This window comes from Capra hircus, chromosome 10, assembly GCF_001704415.2.
Source record: "Capra hircus breed San Clemente chromosome 10, ASM170441v1, whole genome shotgun sequence".
NCBI lineage: Eukaryota > Metazoa > Chordata > Mammalia > Artiodactyla > Bovidae > Capra > Capra hircus.
This window is the reverse complement of record NC_030817.1, coordinates 50,309,653-50,330,176: the sequence shown is the minus strand read 5'-3', so window position 1 is coordinate 50,330,176 and position 20,524 is coordinate 50,309,653. Positions and strand designations below refer to the sequence as shown.

The following is a 20,524-nucleotide window of genomic DNA, read 5'->3' as shown; positions in this document are numbered from 1 at the left end:
TCAAAATAACGTACAGCTGACAAAGAACTGTGTCATTTTTTCCACAGAAAGATGGCCTAGAAATTGCAACACAGCTGGTGAGAATCATCATTTTCTTTACTGTGTATAATATTCAGTAACATCACTTCAAAATAAGCTTATACTTATTTTAGAGATGATATTTCTGAGCACCAGTCTACCCCTAAACCAACATGATTTCATAACCAGAATATTTAATGATACCTAAGTACTTGCATCTTGGTAAATGTCAGGGATAAAACACCATAGGATTCTGTTGGCCCATCTGTCAACACTATAGGCTCCCATCAGAGATGATCTTCAGTAATCAGAGAACCCTACTGTCATGAAGCTTAGAGAGAGGTCTCATTTTTACACATTACTAGCAAAACAAAAGGAAACATACTCAGGGTCAAAGAAATGACTGACTACTTGAGCTATAATTATTTTTGTATCTTAAATTTAAAAAGAAATTCAAAACCATCAGTTGGTTACTTAAGAATAACAAAGTCATTCTATTCTTGGTCAATTATTAATATCTGGCTTATCCTAAGAGAATAGGCATTTTCTATTATGTCTTCCTTTCTTCTTACTCTCCTTTAATCTTTTTTTTTTTTAAATAATGATTCTATCCTCTTTTCATACTGACTCCATATAGAGGCCCAATGTCATTTAACAGAATGTACAGTATTAAAAGATATTTCCTGAAAAATCTTGTGTATTATGCAGGCCTTACAAAATACAGGGTATTCAAGCTTTTCCAAGCATTCAAAAGCAGAAGTGTTTAATGTTCACTGAGTTTAAGAGTCTATTCTAAGCCAAGTCCACTGGAAAAGCTGGCTATAACTATAATCTGTTATCAGATTCCCCCTGGCCACTTTTTATTAAGATATGAAGAATAAACTGAAAGTGATGAGGAGATGGGGTCTATTTAATTTGATATAAAAGCCACAGATCATTTTTTAAATGTCACGGACATGTCAAAGGAAATTGATAAAAATAGTGAGGACAATTTTCCAGATGGAGAGAAACCCATTTTGGCACAGAGAAAGAAGCTCACTATGTCCGAACTTATCTTGCAGAAAGGCAGCGGAGGAAGATACAGCTCCTATTACAAGAAAGAGGCAAATAACCAGAAAGCCAGCAACACCAGGAACATTTTTAAGAAAAGATGTACTCTGTTTCCCTTTCCTGAGATTCTCATTATTAGCCTCCGCCTGAAAACACATCACCAAAACTGAAGCTCATATCACAGTTGCTGTGTACCATGTGTAACCATGTGTTAGTCACTCAGTCATACACGACTCTTTGTGACCCCATGGACTGCAGCCCGCCAGGCTCCTCTGTCCACGGGATTTCCCAGGCATGAATACTGGAGTGGGTTGCCATTCCTTCTTCCAGTGGACAATTTGTTAGAACTGTTTACTTTGACCCATTCATCTTAGGTGGCCCTGCATATGGCATGGCTCATAGCTTCACTGAGTTATGCAAGCCACTTCGCCATGACAAGGCTGTGATCCATGAAGGGGATATGATAATAATATTGTAGTTATAAGGGAATTATCTATATAAATGCATGCTAAAAAGCTTAGGGGTGCAATGTGGTATTATCTGTAAATTCCCTTGAAAAAGTTCATCAAGATGAATAGATAGATGAATTTTAAAAAAACAAACAAAGTTGAATGGCCAGACAGAAGAAAAAATGGAGTAAATACGGAAACATGTTGGCAACTATTGGATTTGGACTGGGACTCTATACGAGTTAACACATGATGCTCTCACAAAAGGGAACCATGTTCACCAACAGAATAAGCATACAGCAGACAACGGACCCCCCACCACACCTCCGGACAGACAGGGCCCCTCTTGTCACCCAGCCCCAGCTTACCTCGATCAGAGCCCCCTTCTCCCTGTCCTCGGACTGTTTTGCACTGTCCAGTTCATCATGCATTTCCGAGAGCTGATCCTGGAGATCTCTGATTTCAGTCTGGTGCTGTTCTCGTTCCATCTTCACCTGGAACAGCCTGGCAGAAAAGGAAACCCATGAGAGAGATTCTCTTGGTCTCTGCTTATTTTCATCCAGACTGCTTTCAGACCTTCAAATGGTCAAGTAGAGTCATCTAAGTTCCCAAGTAGCCTCCCATTCTCTGTTCTGCACTGAACAAAATATCATAAACCAGAAAGGCACTGGTAAGAACTATACCTGCAGTCTAACTGCCCAAGGAGAAGACAAATGAGAACAAGCCATTGTAATGGGAAAGGTTATATAGTGATATTTCTTCCCCAAAAGGAGACCACAGGGTACTAGAATTTGGATAGAGAAGATAAAGAATTAGGCCATAGAGCACAACTTTTATGATAAATGTTTTCACTAAAGCCACTTTGTACCAACCCCACCCTCAGTACTCCAGACCAGTAGAGTCAGCAAATTATGGCCCATGAGCCAATCTGGCCCACTGCCTGCTTTTGTAAATAAAGTTTTATTGGAACAAAACCATGCTCATTCAGGTATTGCTTATGGTCATTTGCACAATACAATGGCAGAAATGAACAATTTCACATGGTATGGTCCATAAACTCTAAAACATTTATTATCTGACAGAAAATGTTTGCCAACCTCTCTTCCAAATTAAACTCACAGCTGTTTTACCTTTTTTATTTTGTAAAGTCTTTCAGTTCAGTCGCTCAGTTGTACCCTACTCTTTGCGACCCCATGGACTGCAGCACGTCAGGCTTCCCTGTCCATCACCAACTACAGGAGCCTACTCAAACTCATATCCTTTGAGTCAGTGATGCCATTCAACCATCTCACCCTCTGCCATCCCCTCCTCCTCGGCCTCCAATCTTGCCCAGCATCATAGTCTTTTCAAATGAGTCAGTTCTTTGCATCAAGTGGCCAAAGTATTGGAGTTTCAGTTTCAGCATTAGTCCTTCCAATGAATATTCAGGACTGATTTCCTTTAGAATGGACTGGTTGTATCTCCTTGCAGTCCAAGGAGAGTCTTCTCCAACACCACAGTTCAAAAGCATCAATTCTTTGGTGCTCAGCTTTCTTTATAGTCCAATTCTCACATCCATACATGACCACTGGAAAAACCATCACTTTGACTAGACTGACCTTAGTTGGCAAAGTAGTATCTCTGCTTTTTAATATGCTGTCTAGGGTGATCATAGCTTTTCTTCTAAGGAGCAAACGTCTTTTAATTTCATGGTGGCAGTCACTGTCTGCAGTGATTTTGGAGCCCAAGAAAGTAAAGTCTTTCACTGTTTCCCCATATACTTGCAAAGAAGTGATGGGACCGAATGACATGATCTTAGTTTTCTGAATGTTGAGTTTTAAGCCTACTTTTTCACTCTCCTTTTTCACTTTCATCAAGAGGCTCTTTAGTTCTTTGTTTCTGGCTTAAGTGTGGTGTCATCTGCATATCTGAAGTTATTGATATTTCTCCTGGCAATCTTGATTTCAGCTTGTGCTTTGTCAATCCAGCATTTCTCATGATGTACTCTGCATATACTTGAAATAATCAGTGTGACAGTATACAGCCTTGACGTACTCCTTTCTTGAGTTGGAACCAGTCTGCTGTTCCATGTCCAGTTCTAACTGCTGCTTCCTGACCTGCATACAGATTTCTCAGAAGGCAGCTCAGGTGGTCTGGTATTCCCATCTCTTTAAGAATTTTTCAGTTTGTTGTGATTCACATAAATGCTTTGGCATAGTCAATAAAGCCGAAATAGATGTTTTTCTGGAACTCTCTTGCTTTTTTGATGATCCAGCGGATGTAGACAATTTGATCTCTGGTTCCTCTGCCTTTTCTAAATACAGCTTGAGCATCTGGAAGTTCACAGTTCACATACTGTTGAAGCCTGGCTTGGAGAATTTTAAGCATTAATTTGCTAGCGTATGAGATGAGTGCAATTGTGCAGTAGTTTGAGCATTCTTTGGCACTGCCTTTCATTGGAATTGAAACAAAAACTGAACTTTTCCAGTTCTGTAGCCACTGTGGAGTTTTTCAAATTTGCTGGCATACTGGGTGCAGCACTTTAACAGCATCATCTTTTAGGCTCTGAAATAGCTCATCTCGAATTCTATCACCTCCACTAGCTTTGTTTGTAGTGATGTTTCCTAAAGCCCACTTGACTTTACATTCCAGGATGTCTGGCTCTAGGTGAGTGATCACACCATTGTGATCATCTGGATCATGAAGATCTTTTTTGTACAGTTCTTCTGTGTATTCTTGCCACCTCTTCTTAATATCTTCTGCTTCTGTTAGGTCTATACCATTTCTGTCCTTTATCAAGCCCATCTTTGCATGAAATGTTCCCTTGGTATCTCTGATTTTCTTGAAGAGATCTCTAGTCTTTCCCATTCTACTGTTTTCCTCTATTTCTTTGCACTGATTGCTAAGGAAGGCTTTCTTATCTCTCCTTGCTATTCTTTGGAACTCTGCATTCAGATGCTTATATCTTTCCTTTTCTCCTTTGCCTTTCACTTCTCTTCTTTTCATAGCTATTTGTAAGGCCTCCTCAGATAGCCATTTTGCCTCTTTGCATTTCTTTTTCTTGGAGATGGTCTTGATCCCTGCCTCCTGTACAATGTCACGAACCTCTGTCCATAGTTCTTCAGGCACTCTATCAGATCTAATCCTTTGAATTTATTTGTCACTGCCACTGTATAATCATAAGGGATTTGATTTAGGTCATACCTGAATGGTCTAGTGGTTTTCCCTACTTTCTTCAATTTATGTCTGAATTTGGGAATAAGGAGTTCATGATCTGAGCCACAGTCAGCTCCTGGTCTTGTTTTTGCTGACTGTATAGAGCTTCTCCATCTTTGGCTGCAAGGAATATAATCAATCTGATTTCAGTGTTGACCATCTGGTGATGCCCATGTGTAGAGTCTTCTCTTATGTTGCTGGAAGAGGTTGTTTGCTATGATCAGTGCATTTTCTTGGCAAAACGCTACTAGGCTTTGCTCTACTTCATTCTGTACTCCAAGGCCAAATTTGCCTGTTACTCCAGGTATTTCTGGACTTCCTACTTTTGCTTTCTAGTCCCCTATAATGAAAAGGACATCTTTTTTGGGTGTTAGTTCTAGAAGGTCTTGTAGGTCTTCACAGAACCATCCAACTTCTTCTTCTTCTATGAGGCACAGACTTGGATTACTGTGATATTGAATGGTTTGCCATGGAAATGAAGAGAGATCATTCTGTCCTTTTTGAGAATGCATCCAAGTACTGCATTTTGGACTCTTGTTGACTATGATGGCTACTCCATTTCTTCTAAGGGATTCTTGCCCATAGCAGTAGATATAATGGTCATCTGAGTTAAATTCACCCATTCCAGTCCATCTTAGTTCAATGATTTCTAATATGTCAACGTTCACTCTTGCCATCTCCTGTTTGACCACTTTCAATTTGTCTTGATTCATGAACCTAACATTCCAGGTTCCTATGCAATATTGCTCTTTACAGCATTGGACTTTACTTTCATCTCCAGCCACATCCACAACTGGATGTTGGTGCTTTGGCTCCATCCCTTCATTCTCTCTGGAGTTATTTCTCCACTGATCTCCAGTAGCGTATTGGGCACCTACCGACCTGGGGAGTTCATCTTTCAGCATCCTACGTTTTTGCCTTTTCATACTGTTCATGGGGTTCTCAAGGCAAGAATACTGCAGTGGTTTGCCATTGCCTTCTCCAGTGGACCTCGTTTTGTCAGAACTCTCCACCATGACCCGTCTGTCCTGGGTGGCCCTACAGGGCATGGCTCACAGTGTCCTTGAGTTAGACAAGGCTGTGGTCCATGTGATCAGACTGGTAGGCTTTCTGTAACTGAAAACCACAGTCTGTCTGCCCTCTGTTGGAGAAGGATAAGAGGCTTACGGAAGCTTCCTGATGGGAGAGACTGTCTGAGGGGGAAACTGGGTCCTGTTCTGATGGCTAGGGCCATGCTCAGAAAATCTTTAATCCAATTTTCTATTGATGGGTGGGGCTGTGTTCCCCCCCTGCTACTTGACCTGAAGACAAACTATGGTGGCCCAGATGTTAAAGCGTCTGCAGAAGACCCAGGTTCAATCCCTGGGTCGGGAATATCCCCCTGAAGAAGGAAATGGCAACCCACACCAGTACTCTTGCCTGGAGAATCCCATGGAGGGAGGAGCCTGGTATGCTACAGTCCATGGGGTCGCAAAGAGTCGGACATGACTGAGTGACTTCACTTTCACTTTCAAACTATAGTGGAGGTAATGCAGATAAGATCTCCTTCAAAAGCTCCCATGCAGGCACTGCTACAGTCAGTGCCCACAGCCCTGCAGCAGGCCCACTACCGACCCATGCCTCTGCCGTAGCCTCCTGGACACTCACGGGCAAGTCTGGGTCAGTCTCTTGTGGGGTCACTGCTCCTTTCTCCTGGGTCTCAGTGTGCTCAAGGTTCTGTTTGTGCCTTCCAAGAGTGTGTTTCCACAGTCCTGTGTAAGTTCTGGGGGCTCTATGGTGGGGTTAACGGCAACCTCCTCCAAGAGGGCTTATGCCATACCCAGGTATACTGCACCCAGAGCCCCTCCCCTGCAGCAGGCCACTGCTGACCTGTACCTCCCCAGGAGACACTCAAACACAGTAAAGTCTTTACCACACTCTAAATTTCAGGGGTTTTTTCTTTTCTGAAATTAACCTCTAAGAATATTTTAAAAGCACACATCACACCATCAAAATGGCAAAGGTAATGAAATGCTTCTATGATACAATGTTGCATTGTTCTTGAATTTCCATCTAGATTTCACTCCTGCTTAACCTCTCACATAAGGCTGCTGTCACGGCCAGTGGACTTCACTGCACCATTCATTTCAGACTTTCGTTTCAAGTCCTTTTGTCATAGAATTTTTTTTTCAGATTAGAATACAGTTTATTGAGATGCAGCTCACACATTCAGACGTCCCACATGCTATACATGCTCATTCTGTATTTCACACAGATTTAATCAGATATAAAACACACAATGAGGTATTCAAAGTATTCCTTTGGATATGCCAGATTTGTTCATATGACTTAGACATTCTCCTCACACAACCGGGTCAAGCATTTCACTCGTATGTTCCTAAATCACTGCTAGAATCCCAACAATCACATAACTGTGGGCTCTCTGGTTTCTTGTACATGGATCTCTACATGTGGACAGGTTTTCATCTACACAGACTCTTTAGATAGGATGGGGAACTTGTGCAACAAGAGCAAGTAGGGGAAAAAACAGTGGTGGATCTATTACTAATCTTTCTCTTTTAAATCTCTTGAAAGGAATAAAATATCCACTGTCACAGATTTTAATACAACAAAATGGCAGGGCCATTTGGGCTTGACTTTCTCTCTCTAAAGACGCAAAAGAAGTATAAGCACTGGTCACAAAAGCCAGCATTGTCCAGGATAAAACTCTGAACGCAGAAGACTGTGCAGGTCACATGACATTGCTTTGTAGAGACTGGACTCAGGCTCTTAAATATCTCTAGATAAAACACTCAGGATTCCTAGCTGCTCACTTACCTGCCATGAGATCCACTTTAAGGGCTAGAATTTTATAAAACATCCTTTGTGGTGCACAAATAATTTTTAAATTCTGCTTACCCATCTACCCGTCACTGGTTTTACAATTTTGCAAGGGTAAGAGGGAGAAAAGGCAGATTCAGCAGGCCCTGTGAAGATCTGGAAGGTTGTGGAGAATTAAATGGACAGAAAGAATCTGGCTCCGTGGGCTCAGGAGCCTGAGGCAGGGAGGGGAGACTCTGGGCCCACACTTACTCCTCCAGGTGTCTCCGGAGCGCCCCTTCACTTTCCTCCAGCCGCCGCTGCAGCACAGTGCTCTCCTCCACCTTGCTGTCATGCTGGCTCTGCAACACTTCCAAGTCTGCTTTCATCCTGTCTCTCTCTTCTTTGATGTTCTGTTGATTCTAAAACAAATGTGTGTGAGTTAAAGCACCTCTACTGTACATTAATGTCACCCCACTGAATCCTGAATCTCAGATGGACTCCATGTCTCTGGACTTAGATTATTAAACAACCTGATGGAACTGTGCAATTAAGCCATAGGAGTTCGCAACTAGAAAGAATACTGAACACTTAGTGAATTGTAATACTTCTAAAAGAAAAACACAAACACATCTTAATCACATTCTGCTATTTCTACTACTTAGTCCAGACATATTATATACATTTAGTTTCCAATTTGCCTATCTGAATCCAACAGCATTTCTGTTACTCTGTCAAAGCCAACATTCTCTACATGCTTTGGTTCAGTTCAGTCGCTCAGTCGTGTCCAACTCTTTGCAACCCCATAGACTGCAGCTTCCCTGTCCATCATCAACTCCAGGAGCCTACTCAAACTCATGTCCATCAAGTTGGTGATGCCATCCAACCATCTCATCCTCTGTCGTCCCCTTCTCCTCCTGCCTTCAATCCTTCCCAGCATCAGGGTCTTTTCCAATGAGTTTTTCGCATCAGGTGGCCAAAGTATTGGAGTGTCAGCTTCAGCATCAGTCCTTCTAATGAATATTCAGGACTGATCTCCTTTAGGATGGACTGGTTGGATCTCCTTGTAGTCCAAGGGACTCTCAAGAGTCTTCTCCAACACCACAGTTCAAAAGTATCAATTCTTCGGTGCTCAGCTTTCTTTACAGTCCAATTCTCACATCCATACATGACTACTGGAAAAACCATAGCTTTGCCTAGACAGACCTTTGTTGGTAAAGTAATGTCTCTGCTTTTCAATAGGCTGTCTAGGTTGGTCATAGCTTTTCTTCCAAGGAGCAAGTATCATTTAATTTCATGGCTGCAGTCACCATCTGCAGCCATGATTTCGGTTACTTACAAAAAAAAAGTCTTCAGAAAATAAGAATTAAATTTACAGGAATTTGCTCAGTAATGGGAAGAAAGTTTCTTTTGAGAAAAAAATTGTTTTCATTTCACTTGGACAACCCAAGGTACTTAAAATACTCTATCAATTAAGATAGAAAAGAATAAAATAGTACAAAGAAAAATCACAAGTACCTTGACTTCCAGTTGAAGCTGTGTCTGAAGTTCAGCCACTTCTGTGGTCAACTTGTTCTTCTGTTCCAAGAGATCTTTGACTTCAGATGAAGAATTAGAAGCCTACAATCAATCGCAAAGATATTAAATATTCAAGGTGCTTTATTTTTTTTCCTTGCATAGATTTAACAGGATGACTTTCTCAAAAGGATTTGGCTAAAACCAGCAAAGTGGTTAGAAAATTACAAATAAAAAGGAGGGGAAAGCAGAAATGAAAACTAGAAAAGGCAGTGTCTTGGCTCTCATGCACCCAAATCCAGGTGTGAGCCATGCGTGAACCTAGAATGATGTACTTCCTCATCTGCTCCTAGGAAGCAGACCGGAAACCAACAATCAATAACAACAGTGGCCCTTCTATTTTCTTAGGCAAAATGAGAACAATCCATCTCAGAAATATAAACCTAACCCAAGGAGAAAAATTGTAGGTTGTTCTTTTCCAAACAAAAACTACCTGCTTCTCTGCTTTCCAATATGGTTTCAGCCTACTAAGGGAGAAGGTTCTTCTCGCAGGAAGTCACTTAACTGACACCAAAATATAAAATTCCAAAACCTTTGCCAGCAAATAATCAGATTCATAAGTGAGACACAGCAGAAAAATGTGGATAGTTAAGCAGTCACAGTGCTATGACTGGAGCCGGAAGTCTAAGAGCCTAAGTTCACCTTATTATCTCTGGCTTGATTAAGCAGCAGCTTCTTAACTGGTCTCCCTTCCTCTAATCTTACCTCTCTCCAAAAGCTACAAAGGAATGAATTTTTACAAACACAATACCACTCATGACCATTTAAAAGTCCGTCAGTGTTAACCTATCACCTTCTGCCTGAAATTGACATGATTTACAAGGTCCTTCCTATCTGGTTCCTGGTCCCCATATCCTAGCTCCCTCCTCCAGCTACACTAAACGACCTCCAGTCCCCTAAACATGACAAGTGCACATCTCTTTATATTTTATGTTTTTTGTGCTGTTCCCTCTACCTAGAATGCCCTGCCTTTCCCCCTTGTCTGGGAGAATTCTATGATATTTTGAAACAGCGTTAGAGTTATTGACTCCAAAAGGGCTACCCCGACTTCCCCAGTTAAGGCTGGATACTCTTCATCTGGGACCACAATGACAATCTGAACATCAAGACCAAAGGATGCATTCTCCAAGAGAATATGCAGGCAAATGAGGAGCAACAGTCGTGGTGATGATTTGTATGTAAAAGTTTCAGCAAAAAAATTCTAACCTAATTGTAAAAACTGTTCAGTTCCTAAAGCCTGCCTACAAGCAAAGTATATAACAGAATATATGAAAAATAAGTATATAATATATAAATTTGTAACTATAAACAGTTATATGTAATAAATTAACCAATTCAACTTTTAAATGTTTTTATTTGATGCCAGAGCAGCAGTCATGGGAATACTGAACAACATAGGAAAAAGGATAGTTGATGTCTTAAAATATTCTTCATTCATATGTTGCCAAAGTTAAAACAGAAGCTATACATATATTCCCTGTTGCCTGCCTCTGGGTATCTCCTCTTTCCTTCCAGTGCAGAATACCAGCTCCCCTCCACAAGGGAAAAGGGAAGATGCCCAAGCAAGAAATGGGCCCAAGTCAAGGTGGCACAGAATTGAGAGACAAGATTTTAGTCCTCCCTCATAAATCCCACTTCCCTTCACTGCACAAAGTATGTCCAACATTTAGTAGATGCTCACTAAATAAGAGATGACTCCTTTAACCAAAAAAATCTCCCAAGTCCCAACTCAATAGTCCCAAGTCCCCAATACAATAAACAGTCAGTTTTTCTTAAAAAAATTTTTTTGGCCCCACTGCACTCCTTCCTCTCCCTTCAGCCCACACAGGTCACCCATCAGTCTCTCTTTCATATTCTCTAGTTCGATTCTCTTATTTCTTATCCTCTGAAGTTTGAGAATTTGTGACCAAGCCTATTCATACTTACCTTTCAAACCTGCCTACTATAATGCTAGGGTTCTCCATCTAATGCTTCATTTTTCCTAGTCTCCTTTTCCATTTCTAAACTTTACCACCTATCACTTCGTCCTGTTTTATTTTACAGATTTTTTTAGAAGTAAAATTTCTTAAAAACTTTCTAGAAAAAAGGCAGGGTGCAAATTACCAACAGTTAAAGCATGCTGTTCCATCTTTGGTACTGCCTACTACACAGCAAACTCCCCACTTCCTGCTGCAACCAAAAGTACAGACTGAAGAAAGCAATCTGCCTGCCGTGCTCCATGTGAAATGCCCTCTACAAAGCACCAAGCTTCTCCTTACTTGATTATTTCCTTGCGTGCTCCCTGCTGCTCGAGACTTCAAAGTCTGGATTTTCTCAAACACCAGGTTGACCTTCCTCTTAGTAGCATCATCATTATCGGTGCTTCTGGAAACGACACAGCAGAAAAAAATTTTTTTAAATGAAGGCATAATCATTAGTCTCAGACTATTTTATGTGCCACGTCACACAAATAATAAGCCCTTTAAGAAGATAAACTGGGACTTCCTTGGTGATCCAGCGGTTAAGAATCTGCCTGCCAATGCAGGGGATGCTGGTTCAATCCCTGGTCCGGGAAGATTCCACATGCCACAGGGTAACAAAGCCCATGCGCCACAGATACTGAGGCTCACGTGCCTAAAGTCCATGCTCTGCAACAAGAGAAGCCCAGGTACCACAACTGGTGAGCAGCCCCTACTCGCCCCAACTAGAGAAAGCCCTCGCACAGCAATGAAGACCCAGCACAGCACAGAAAACAATGAAAAATAAAATTCAACCAGAAAAAGATAAACTGCAAGAGGAATAAATTAAGGTTCAGACAGAACCCATGTGAGAACAGGATGGATAGTGCATTTTTTTCCAAATAACTGGTTCTATTTTACCACTTGCTTTGGGAGAGAGGTTTTCATTTCCAGACATGCGAAAGAGACACAGGTACATACTAAATAAGCTTGAAGATGACATCCAATACAAATTTAGTCATCTATTTCTTGCCTAAATTAAATGACAAATATTTATTCCAACACAGAATCTCTCCTATATGTGTGTGGCTCCACAATGATATTAAATTTGTTTTAGCCTTTGTTTAAAAAAATAAATCCCCCAAGCCAAGGTTGTCAACACGGCTGCCCTCTGTCTAGACTTTCACAGGTAATGGTCAGATAAAGTTCTATTAACAGCTAGCCACCCTGCACCTTTTATCACACATACCTGACACTTAAGAAAAGTTAATAAGTTTCCTTAAATAAGTGCCTCCCACTAAAGTCTGTCTCAGTCTCTCAATAAATCAAGGGCCAAAAAAAACAAAAGAAGGTAGAGAAACCATTTTAAATGTTAAAAGTTCTACTTTAATTTTCTCATGGTAAAACCCTTCACAGAAAGACACTAATAACTAGTTCTTAGTTAGAAGAATCTCTTTACTATTTTTTCCTTCAAAAGAGCCCCTATCTTATTTTGAATGATTTCTGTCAGCTCTACATCACTGACAGAAAATTGTAAGCCACAGTACAAAACTATGAAGTGTTCTGATGCCAATGAGTATTTTTGCCAAGTGACTTTCAGTCATGTCAGAGTATAAAGCTTTTCTTCTTTTTAATCATATCTGATGAGAGAACTGAAACAGAAACTTCAAATTCCTGGCCTAAAATCCCAGCTTATTTGGTATCTAAGTTAAGGACTGAAAACCAGATTATTCAAACTCAACCTTCCCAGATAAGTAAGTGGAAAGCACAGCTTTTAAATGACTCATACATGCTTTAAAAATAATGGAAGCAGGGGCTCCCCGCCAATGTCAACTCTGGGGAGAGGAAGTGTTTTTATTTGTAACTTATAATAAGGGACGATTGATTACATTTGTGTATACAGAGGCAAACTCAAGTCAATGACTGATTCAATTCAAAACTGAATAGTCTTCCTATCTTTGAATCTGCTTCTAAAATAGTAGAGAGTCATAGTCATTTTGAACTTTTAAAGTATGATGTCGTTCCCTACATTTCCTTTCCCTTCTTCACCCTCCTCCACCCAGGTCTCAAATGCTGCTATGAAAACTCCAGCCACAGAGCCCGAACCCTGAAATGGCTCACACAGGGTAGGAAGGAAGCACAAAACACAAGGTCTCAGAAGAGAAAAGTAAGAGGCCCGCCATAAAGGACAATACTGCGCTCCTTGAAGGAAAATCACTAACCCTTCTTTGAGGTAATTGTAAAGTATCTGCTTGGCCGTCTCCTCGTTGGTTTGCTGAGTGAGCTCCTGCTGGCCTTTTAACAGATCCGGTGTGGCCTGGAACACAATGTCTGTTATTAGATCACAGGATGAAGCTTCCAGGAAGAAGGCAACACCCCAAAGCAGAAGCTTCCAAACACATTCCTACTTCCAGAAAGAATTCCTCAAGTAAGGATGCTCATTACAACTGGTTCCACCACTTAGTAGCTCTGTAACCCTTAACTTTTCCTCACCTCAATTTTTCACCTGTAAATAAAAGGTAATAACACCTTCCTTCATGGGGTTGGTGAGATCCTATAATACATAACAAATAGTGCCTGGCACTTACCAACCTTATAATCGATCTTATCACTATCATTATCTTTTTATTGTCACTACCAGAACACTAAATGTACCACTTAAAGAAATTCCATCACTTCAGGATAAACCTAAATTAGGATTAACCTAATTTCTCAGGACAGAAATTAATCCAGTCATTCAATGTCATGAGGAAAATTAACCCATCTAAACAAAACAAATCTAAGCACGGAGCCTCTCTTTGTTTTTTGAAAACAAATTCTGCATACTTTCAGATTTTACACAAACACAAAAAGAAAAATCGAGTCTCTCAATTGTGTTTGATAAGTTACTGTACAAACAAGAACACAACAGGAATCTAGGGTTACTTAATTAGTTTAGAAAAATGACTGACTGGCAGGTCATAATCTGTAGGGGAAAACTAAAAAATAATACTAATTCAAGATGATGCAATTACTGATTCAAGATGGAAGATACCTATTCCTACAGCCAGGATGGAGATCGTTTAGAAGGGAAACAAAACGACTCCCACCAGTATTACCTGAGTATTTGAGGTGGAAGTAAAGGTCTTCACGGAAATCCTCTTGGTCCCTGAATCAGGGGAAGTCGCCAGCGCCCGATTCTGTAACATCAGCGTAGCCGTGGCTGTTTTGATTTCCTCCTCCTTCTTAGTCTGTGCTAGGAGGGAGGATGTGCGCCCAGTAGGACTTTCCTGAGCACCTTTGTTTTCTGGAACTTTCCCGTCTTTGTTCTGCAGGGGAGGCCTGGGCTGGGCTCCCAGCAGCCTGGCGAAGGCACGCCCACCGCCTTGCCTGCCCCGGGGCTCCTGCGCACGCGGCGGGCACACCAGTGATGGCCGCAGCAGGTGTTCGCTGGACTTGCCCAGGTTCCTGCTGAATTCCGTTAGGTACTCCGAGTTCCCCTGGAGACCGAAAGGAAAGGCACTGTCCACACTTCGGGACCTTTTCCTGTCTTCTGGGTTGATCCTGTTTCTCTTCCCAGACCTGCCTCTTCTCTGCATCCCAGGTTTTTGGTCAAATTTTTCAATCAACTGATCCACGCCAGGAATCGACCCTGTGTCAATATCCCGCCCAGTTCCGGGCAAGAAAGGGATGTACCTTCTGTTTTCATGACGATTCACATTGTCGGCGTGGATGGCACATTCTTGATCATCGAGTAAAAATCTGTACAAAGAGTTGGCTGAAGTGGGAGTCGTGGATGACGAGGAGGATCTCCGGGACCGGGCTCCGTCCAGCACCGGCCCGGCTGAGTCCTGGCGCCGGAAGGGAAGCACATCCGGTCTGGTTTTCTTGGCTTCCGGGTGGGCTTGCAGGCTGGGGGTGGGCAGGGGCCTCCCGCTGGGGGCAAAAGCCTCCTCTGCTGGATCTTCCTTGCTGCAGCTCTGAACGTTCACACACACCGAGGTCTGCTTCTTGGGGTCGTCGATGACCACGGAGCTGCACAGACGGATGGCCGTCACATTGGACCTGGCCGGGTCTTCGGAGGGAGGGCTGGTGGGCTGTGAATGGCTAGGTTTGGGCATCCAGGCCTTCTTATTGTTGGTCCCTTCTTCTCTTAAAGCTTTCAGCCAACTGGTTTCAGGAGGCTGGTGATTTTTCAAGCTCAACTCATTCTTTTCAGGATCATAGGGCTGTAGAAGCTCTGGATGCCTCTCAAAGTTCAGCATGGGGGATGCCTTCCTTGGCTCCTCTTTGCGCTCTAGAGCCCCATTCTTGCCCTCAAAGAGAGAGGGCTGTTTCAGGTTTCTTACTGGGCCAGGTGGGGCATATGGGTTTTCTGGGAGCTGCAGTTCTTCTGCACTGGTCTCTTCCACCACAGACCCCTTGCTGGGATGGAGGGGCAGGTTGTTTATCATTGGAGCTGGAAACGGTGGCCCGTTTTCAGAAAAAGACGTGCCTGCCAGACACTGCTCTGTGTTATTGAGGACTATGTAGGGGTGGCCATCAATGCCCTGGACCCGAATACTGACGCCATAGGAGCCTGCCTTAGCATGCTGGGAATTCCTGGACTTTCTGGTTTCATCACTTGCCAGTCTCAGGTGGACACCATATTCCTGTTGCACATGTTGATATTCACCAAAATACAGCTCCATGGTTCACTGGTCCCACTACCCGGGAAAAAAACGGGGTAAAGAGAGGACATTAAGTTAAAATTACATCTCTTTAAATAAAGATTATGAGAGAAAACTTGCAAAGTTCAGGGAAAAGAAAACACTTTTAATATAATAGCAAGGACACTTCAGAACCAAATGCTCTTTCAAACAGGCCTTTCTGGATGCCAGGGGCCCATGTGACCGTGGTGTTTGTCAACACCGAGCATGAACCCTGGCCTTAGGAGGGACGACTGGCGAAATGACTGATGCCTTTAGCAGAGCTTAATTATTCTCTCTAGCTGTGCTGGTTGCCCTGTTTTTTTCCTTAGTTCATTTCCTCACACTTTGTCTATTTATTTTTAACCAGTAGGGTGTTCCAGCTTACCAGCATTTGAGAACAAGATACTTTTCCATGAAAATAATTAATAAGAGCTAAGGTATTCTGATGCTTACATTTTTCTCTTTTTTTCAAAACTTAATTTTCCTGTCAAAACCCTTTCAAGCTTCTTTATGCACAATGCTGCTTTGAAAGCTTTATCATTATTTATTTGAATACACTGTTTAAGACATTTTTTACTTTAAGGAATCAGAGAGTAATGATTAAAAATAATTTTTTTTTTTAACAAAAAAGTTTAAGGAACATAAGGACCTGAAAAATGTTATTAAAACCTGAAAATTCAGGTCTCTTTATTTTCTGATGGATCCTAATGCCAAGAATCACTGTCTTCACCCTTCTTGTGTGTGACCACTCTTGTCAAGAGACTGCATACAGATCACTAGGCAGGTCGCCCCAGCCACCCCACACTCTCTCACCAGAAATTCACTGCTCTCACTCTGAAAACTCCGACAGCCACGGAGAGGTAGGAAGAGCAAAACAACTGGTCACAGAAAACTGCTATCTTATTTTGTTCACTGTTAGCAGCATTTTTAAGTTTTCTTTCTATTCTGGAGTCACTCTAGTAGCATATTTTCCAAGAAAATAATCTATTTGATCCACATTTTCAAATGTATTTGCAGAGAATTTTGCAATGTATAAATCACTTCGTCTCCTCTGTATTTCTTACTTTCCAGTTTCATTTGTGCTTTCTTCACCTATTACTTTTGCAGGTAAAATACATGTCTACATATTTTTTTAAATTGTCGTTCCCCTAAAGAACTAGCTTAGACTAAGCAATCATTTCTTTTTTTCTTAATTTTCTAATTTACTGAGGTCTAGTTTGATAATTATTCTTTCCTTCTGCTTTCCTTTATTCTGTTATGTTTCCAGTTTCTTGACTTGCATGCTTCATTTGTTTTTCACTCTTCCACCACAGTCCACAAGTTTTGATATGTGACTACGTCAGGAATAGTGTTGGTTCCTAATGAACAGACCCCAAATAGCAACTTAAGAATTAGGATTAAAAAATAATAATAAAAAATAAAAAAAGAATTAGGATATTTTTCCCCCCAGAGATAGGAAGTTCAGAGCTGGAATAGATGCCAGGATATTTCTGAGGAATACCTCTTTTATCTTTCTACTCATCTACCTTTAGCATGTATTAGACAACTTATAATTACAAGATAGCTGATCCAGCATCACACACACAAGTTTATTAGGCCAGATGCGTCAACCCTTTTAAAGAGCTTTCTTGGAGGACTCATCCACCAGTAATCCCTTGCACCTTATTGGTGAGGACTTAATCATGGATGGGGATGACTTGTAGGTCATCCCCACCTACAAGAAAGGATTGGGAAATAGGGTTTTTTTTTTTAAGCTGGTCATTGACACTCTCAGAGTCAATGTTCTGTTGGTAAAAAGAGAGGAGAATGGACATTGGGAAGGCAGCCAGTAGTTTCCACCATATTTCTTTGACAAAAAAGTTGTTTTTGAGGAAGTTTTTGCATATCCGGTATGTTTGCTGTGTTGTTTTGGCTTGGGGGATCTTTATCTATGTTGTTAACTTATATTTGCATTGCATTATGGTCAGAAAATGAAGTTACCGTAGTTCCCTGTGACTTCCACTGGTTAGGACTGCAGTGCTGAGAGGTTCAGTCCCCAGCTGGGGAACTAAGATTTGCAAACTGCGTGGAGCAGCCAAAAAAAAAAAAAAAGTGAAGTAACTATTATTTCTTTCTTTTTAAATGTATTGAGATTTCTTTTGTAGGCAAATATATAGATAATTTTTGTCAATGTTTAACTGGTGCTGGATGTGGTTTCTATTTTAAGCAATGGCATTTACAAAGTATAGGCTTCCCAGGTGGTACTAATGGTAAAGAACCTACCTGCCAATGCAATATATCCATTTAATATACCCTTACCAACGATTTAGTTCACTTATACCACATGCGTTCATGCTTAGCCTCTCAGTCATGTCCAACTTTTTGCAATCTTTTTGGACTGTAGCCTGCCAGGCTCCTCTGTCCATGGGATTTTTCAGGTGAGAATACTGGAGTGGGTTGCCATTTCCTCCTCCAGGGGATCTTCTCAACCCAGGGATCGAATCTGGGTCTCGTGCATCACAGGTGGATTCTTCACCTGCTGAGCCATCGGGGAAGCCATCCACATTGGTCTCTGACTTGTCTTGGGCCTTCCTGGACATATTTGTCTCCTACCACTAGCTTAGCACCATCAGTTTGCTTGATGATTATTTTAAATGCAAATCACATTAGATATCACCTCTCATTTAACAGCTTAGATACGTGTACCTGCAGTATTCATCATCTCACCGATTCCGGTGAGTTTATAATGTCTACTTGCATTTTCAGAGTGATATTACTAACATTTTAAATAATTTTTAACTAACGTAAAATAAGATATAATGAAAACCTGTACTTTTCAGCTTCCTATCCCCAATCCTGATCACATTCCTCAGAGGAAACCAATTGCAAATTGTAGCTCTTTCTTCCACTACTTACCTCCATGTTGCTGAGTAAAATACCTAGCTGCAATTTCTTAATCTATCATTTTTACATATTGTAGATGACACACACACATACAACACATGAATTTCTCATTCTGTTAGCTTCCCAACAATAAAACCAAGAGCCAATTGTGTTTACATTGTTGTGATAATATAATACTATATACTGAACAGCCAAATGGTAGACTCTGGTTATTTTTCCTTTCTCCTATAACTTTAATTTTTCTAGAGGTAGTAACTGCTGTTTTTGCTTATCTTATTTTCTATATACCTACCCTTAAATCTCTTCATCAGCTATATCACATCCATTAGATGCTTTCCAGTATTAATTTGCAGATGATAAGAGTATCAGATCATTTGGTGATCTGCTCCCGTGATGACCTCCCTTCCGGACTTCTACCCTCCACCCCAACATTAGGATTCAGCTGCTCTCTTCCCTTTGTGCTATGTTTCCCAAGTTCTATGTCTTCCTCTTTCTTAGTTTACTGAACTGTCCTGATGAAGCACAAGTCCAGTAACTTTTTTTTTTGGCCACACCCCACAGCTTGTGGGATCTTAGTTCCTTAACAAGAAATCAAACCTGTGCCCTTAGCAGTGGACCACCAGAGAACTCCTTCCAATAACTTTTAAAGAAAAGGAAAAAATTGTTTGAGTCTTTGTATTATGAAAAATGACTTTATTCTATGCTTACTTTTGAATGATAGTCTAGCTGGATTTTGAATCCTGGTTAAAAATAACTTTCCCATCAGGTTTTAAAGTATTACTTCATTATCTTCTAGGTTCTAAGGATGCTATTAAGAATTCTGATGTTATTATGATATCCTTTCCTCTGTGCATGCCCTGTTTATTTTTCTCTGAAAGTTTTTACGACCTTTTCTTTGTCCTTGGTGTTCCAAAATTTCAAAATGACATTACCCCATGAGGACTTTACTAAACTGGTGCTTTTACAAAACATGAGCACTTAACGTATTCCTTCAATCTGGAAATTCACTTTAGCACTATGAAATATTCTTACATTATTTCTGTGATAATGTTCAGAGAATTATTTTATTCTGTTCTTGGTGTTTGCATTATCAGTACTGTTGAGTCTTCTAGACTGAATTTCAATTATATTTCCTTTCTCACCTACTCCTGTGCTCCATCTTTTTTTTCTAATTTTTTTAGAAATGCATCCTCAAATTCTTTTAAATTCAAGTATTTCATTTTTAATTTCCATTATTTCTTTATTCTCCTCTAATTGTTTTTCTTTCTTAAGTGCTGTTCTCATTTTGAACATGAAAACAGCTTCTCACTCTGAGAAGCTCTTTGTATACAGTATACTATAACTTTTTTCAAAAAATGCAGTTTCTCTGCCGCCTGCAACATCTCCATCTTCTGCAAGTTTTCTCCTTTCTGGTGTGTTTGGGCCCTTGCCTTTCATGTTGAAAGCCTTCCTAATATGACTCGGATCTTTGGCTGCCTGATCCTATTTAAGAGGGAAATATTAATATAATAGTAAAAGCAGGTTGGAGGACCTGTATATATGGAGAGGAATTATTAACTGGCAAACTTCCAAGTTATGTGGAAGGGAAAGTGCTGAGCTTCCCACTAAAGGATTCGTACATTTCAGTATCTGGAGTCATTTTTCTCCGGAGCCAACTGATTTCCCAAGAATCCTCCAGTCCACTGCTGGGGCTGCAACAGGGCTGGCTGCTGGCCTTTGGGACAGGGCAGGGGAGCAACATGGAGGTCGCAGCATGAATTCAGCAGCCATTTTCAGTCACCTATGCCTGCTTCCAACATCATCCCGTTTTCAGTCACCCATGCCTGCTTCCAACCTCATTCCAGTTCAGTTTCCCCAGAGAAGAGAGCTCTATTTCTAATCTGCTGCTGAGGGGTGAGGGAAAGGGCAGGGGATGCCCAGATACCTGGTACAAAGCAGAGACCCTGGA

General features: G+C 41.1%; 1 protein-coding gene across 2 annotated transcripts in view; it reads right to left on the bottom strand.

Moving 5' to 3' along the window:
• Window positions 1-20,524, bottom strand: part of CGNL1 (cingulin like 1) — a 172,975-nt gene that overhangs the window by 92,851 nt on the left and 59,600 nt on the right. For both annotated transcript variants that reach the window (XM_018054268.1, XM_018054269.1), the window contains exons 2-7: window positions 14,122-15,708; window positions 13,246-13,340; window positions 11,345-11,450; window positions 9,030-9,131; window positions 7,785-7,933; window positions 1,886-2,021 (exon numbers count right to left, since the gene is read on the bottom strand). In XM_018054268.1, the coding sequence (XP_017909757.1) occupies window positions 1,886-2,021; window positions 7,785-7,933; window positions 9,030-9,131; window positions 11,345-11,450; window positions 13,246-13,340; window positions 14,122-15,693 (2,160 nt within the window). In that variant the 5' untranslated portion in view covers window positions 15,694-15,708. The remainder of the gene's footprint in view (window positions 1-1,885; window positions 2,022-7,784; window positions 7,934-9,029; window positions 9,132-11,344; window positions 11,451-13,245; window positions 13,341-14,121; window positions 15,709-20,524) is intronic.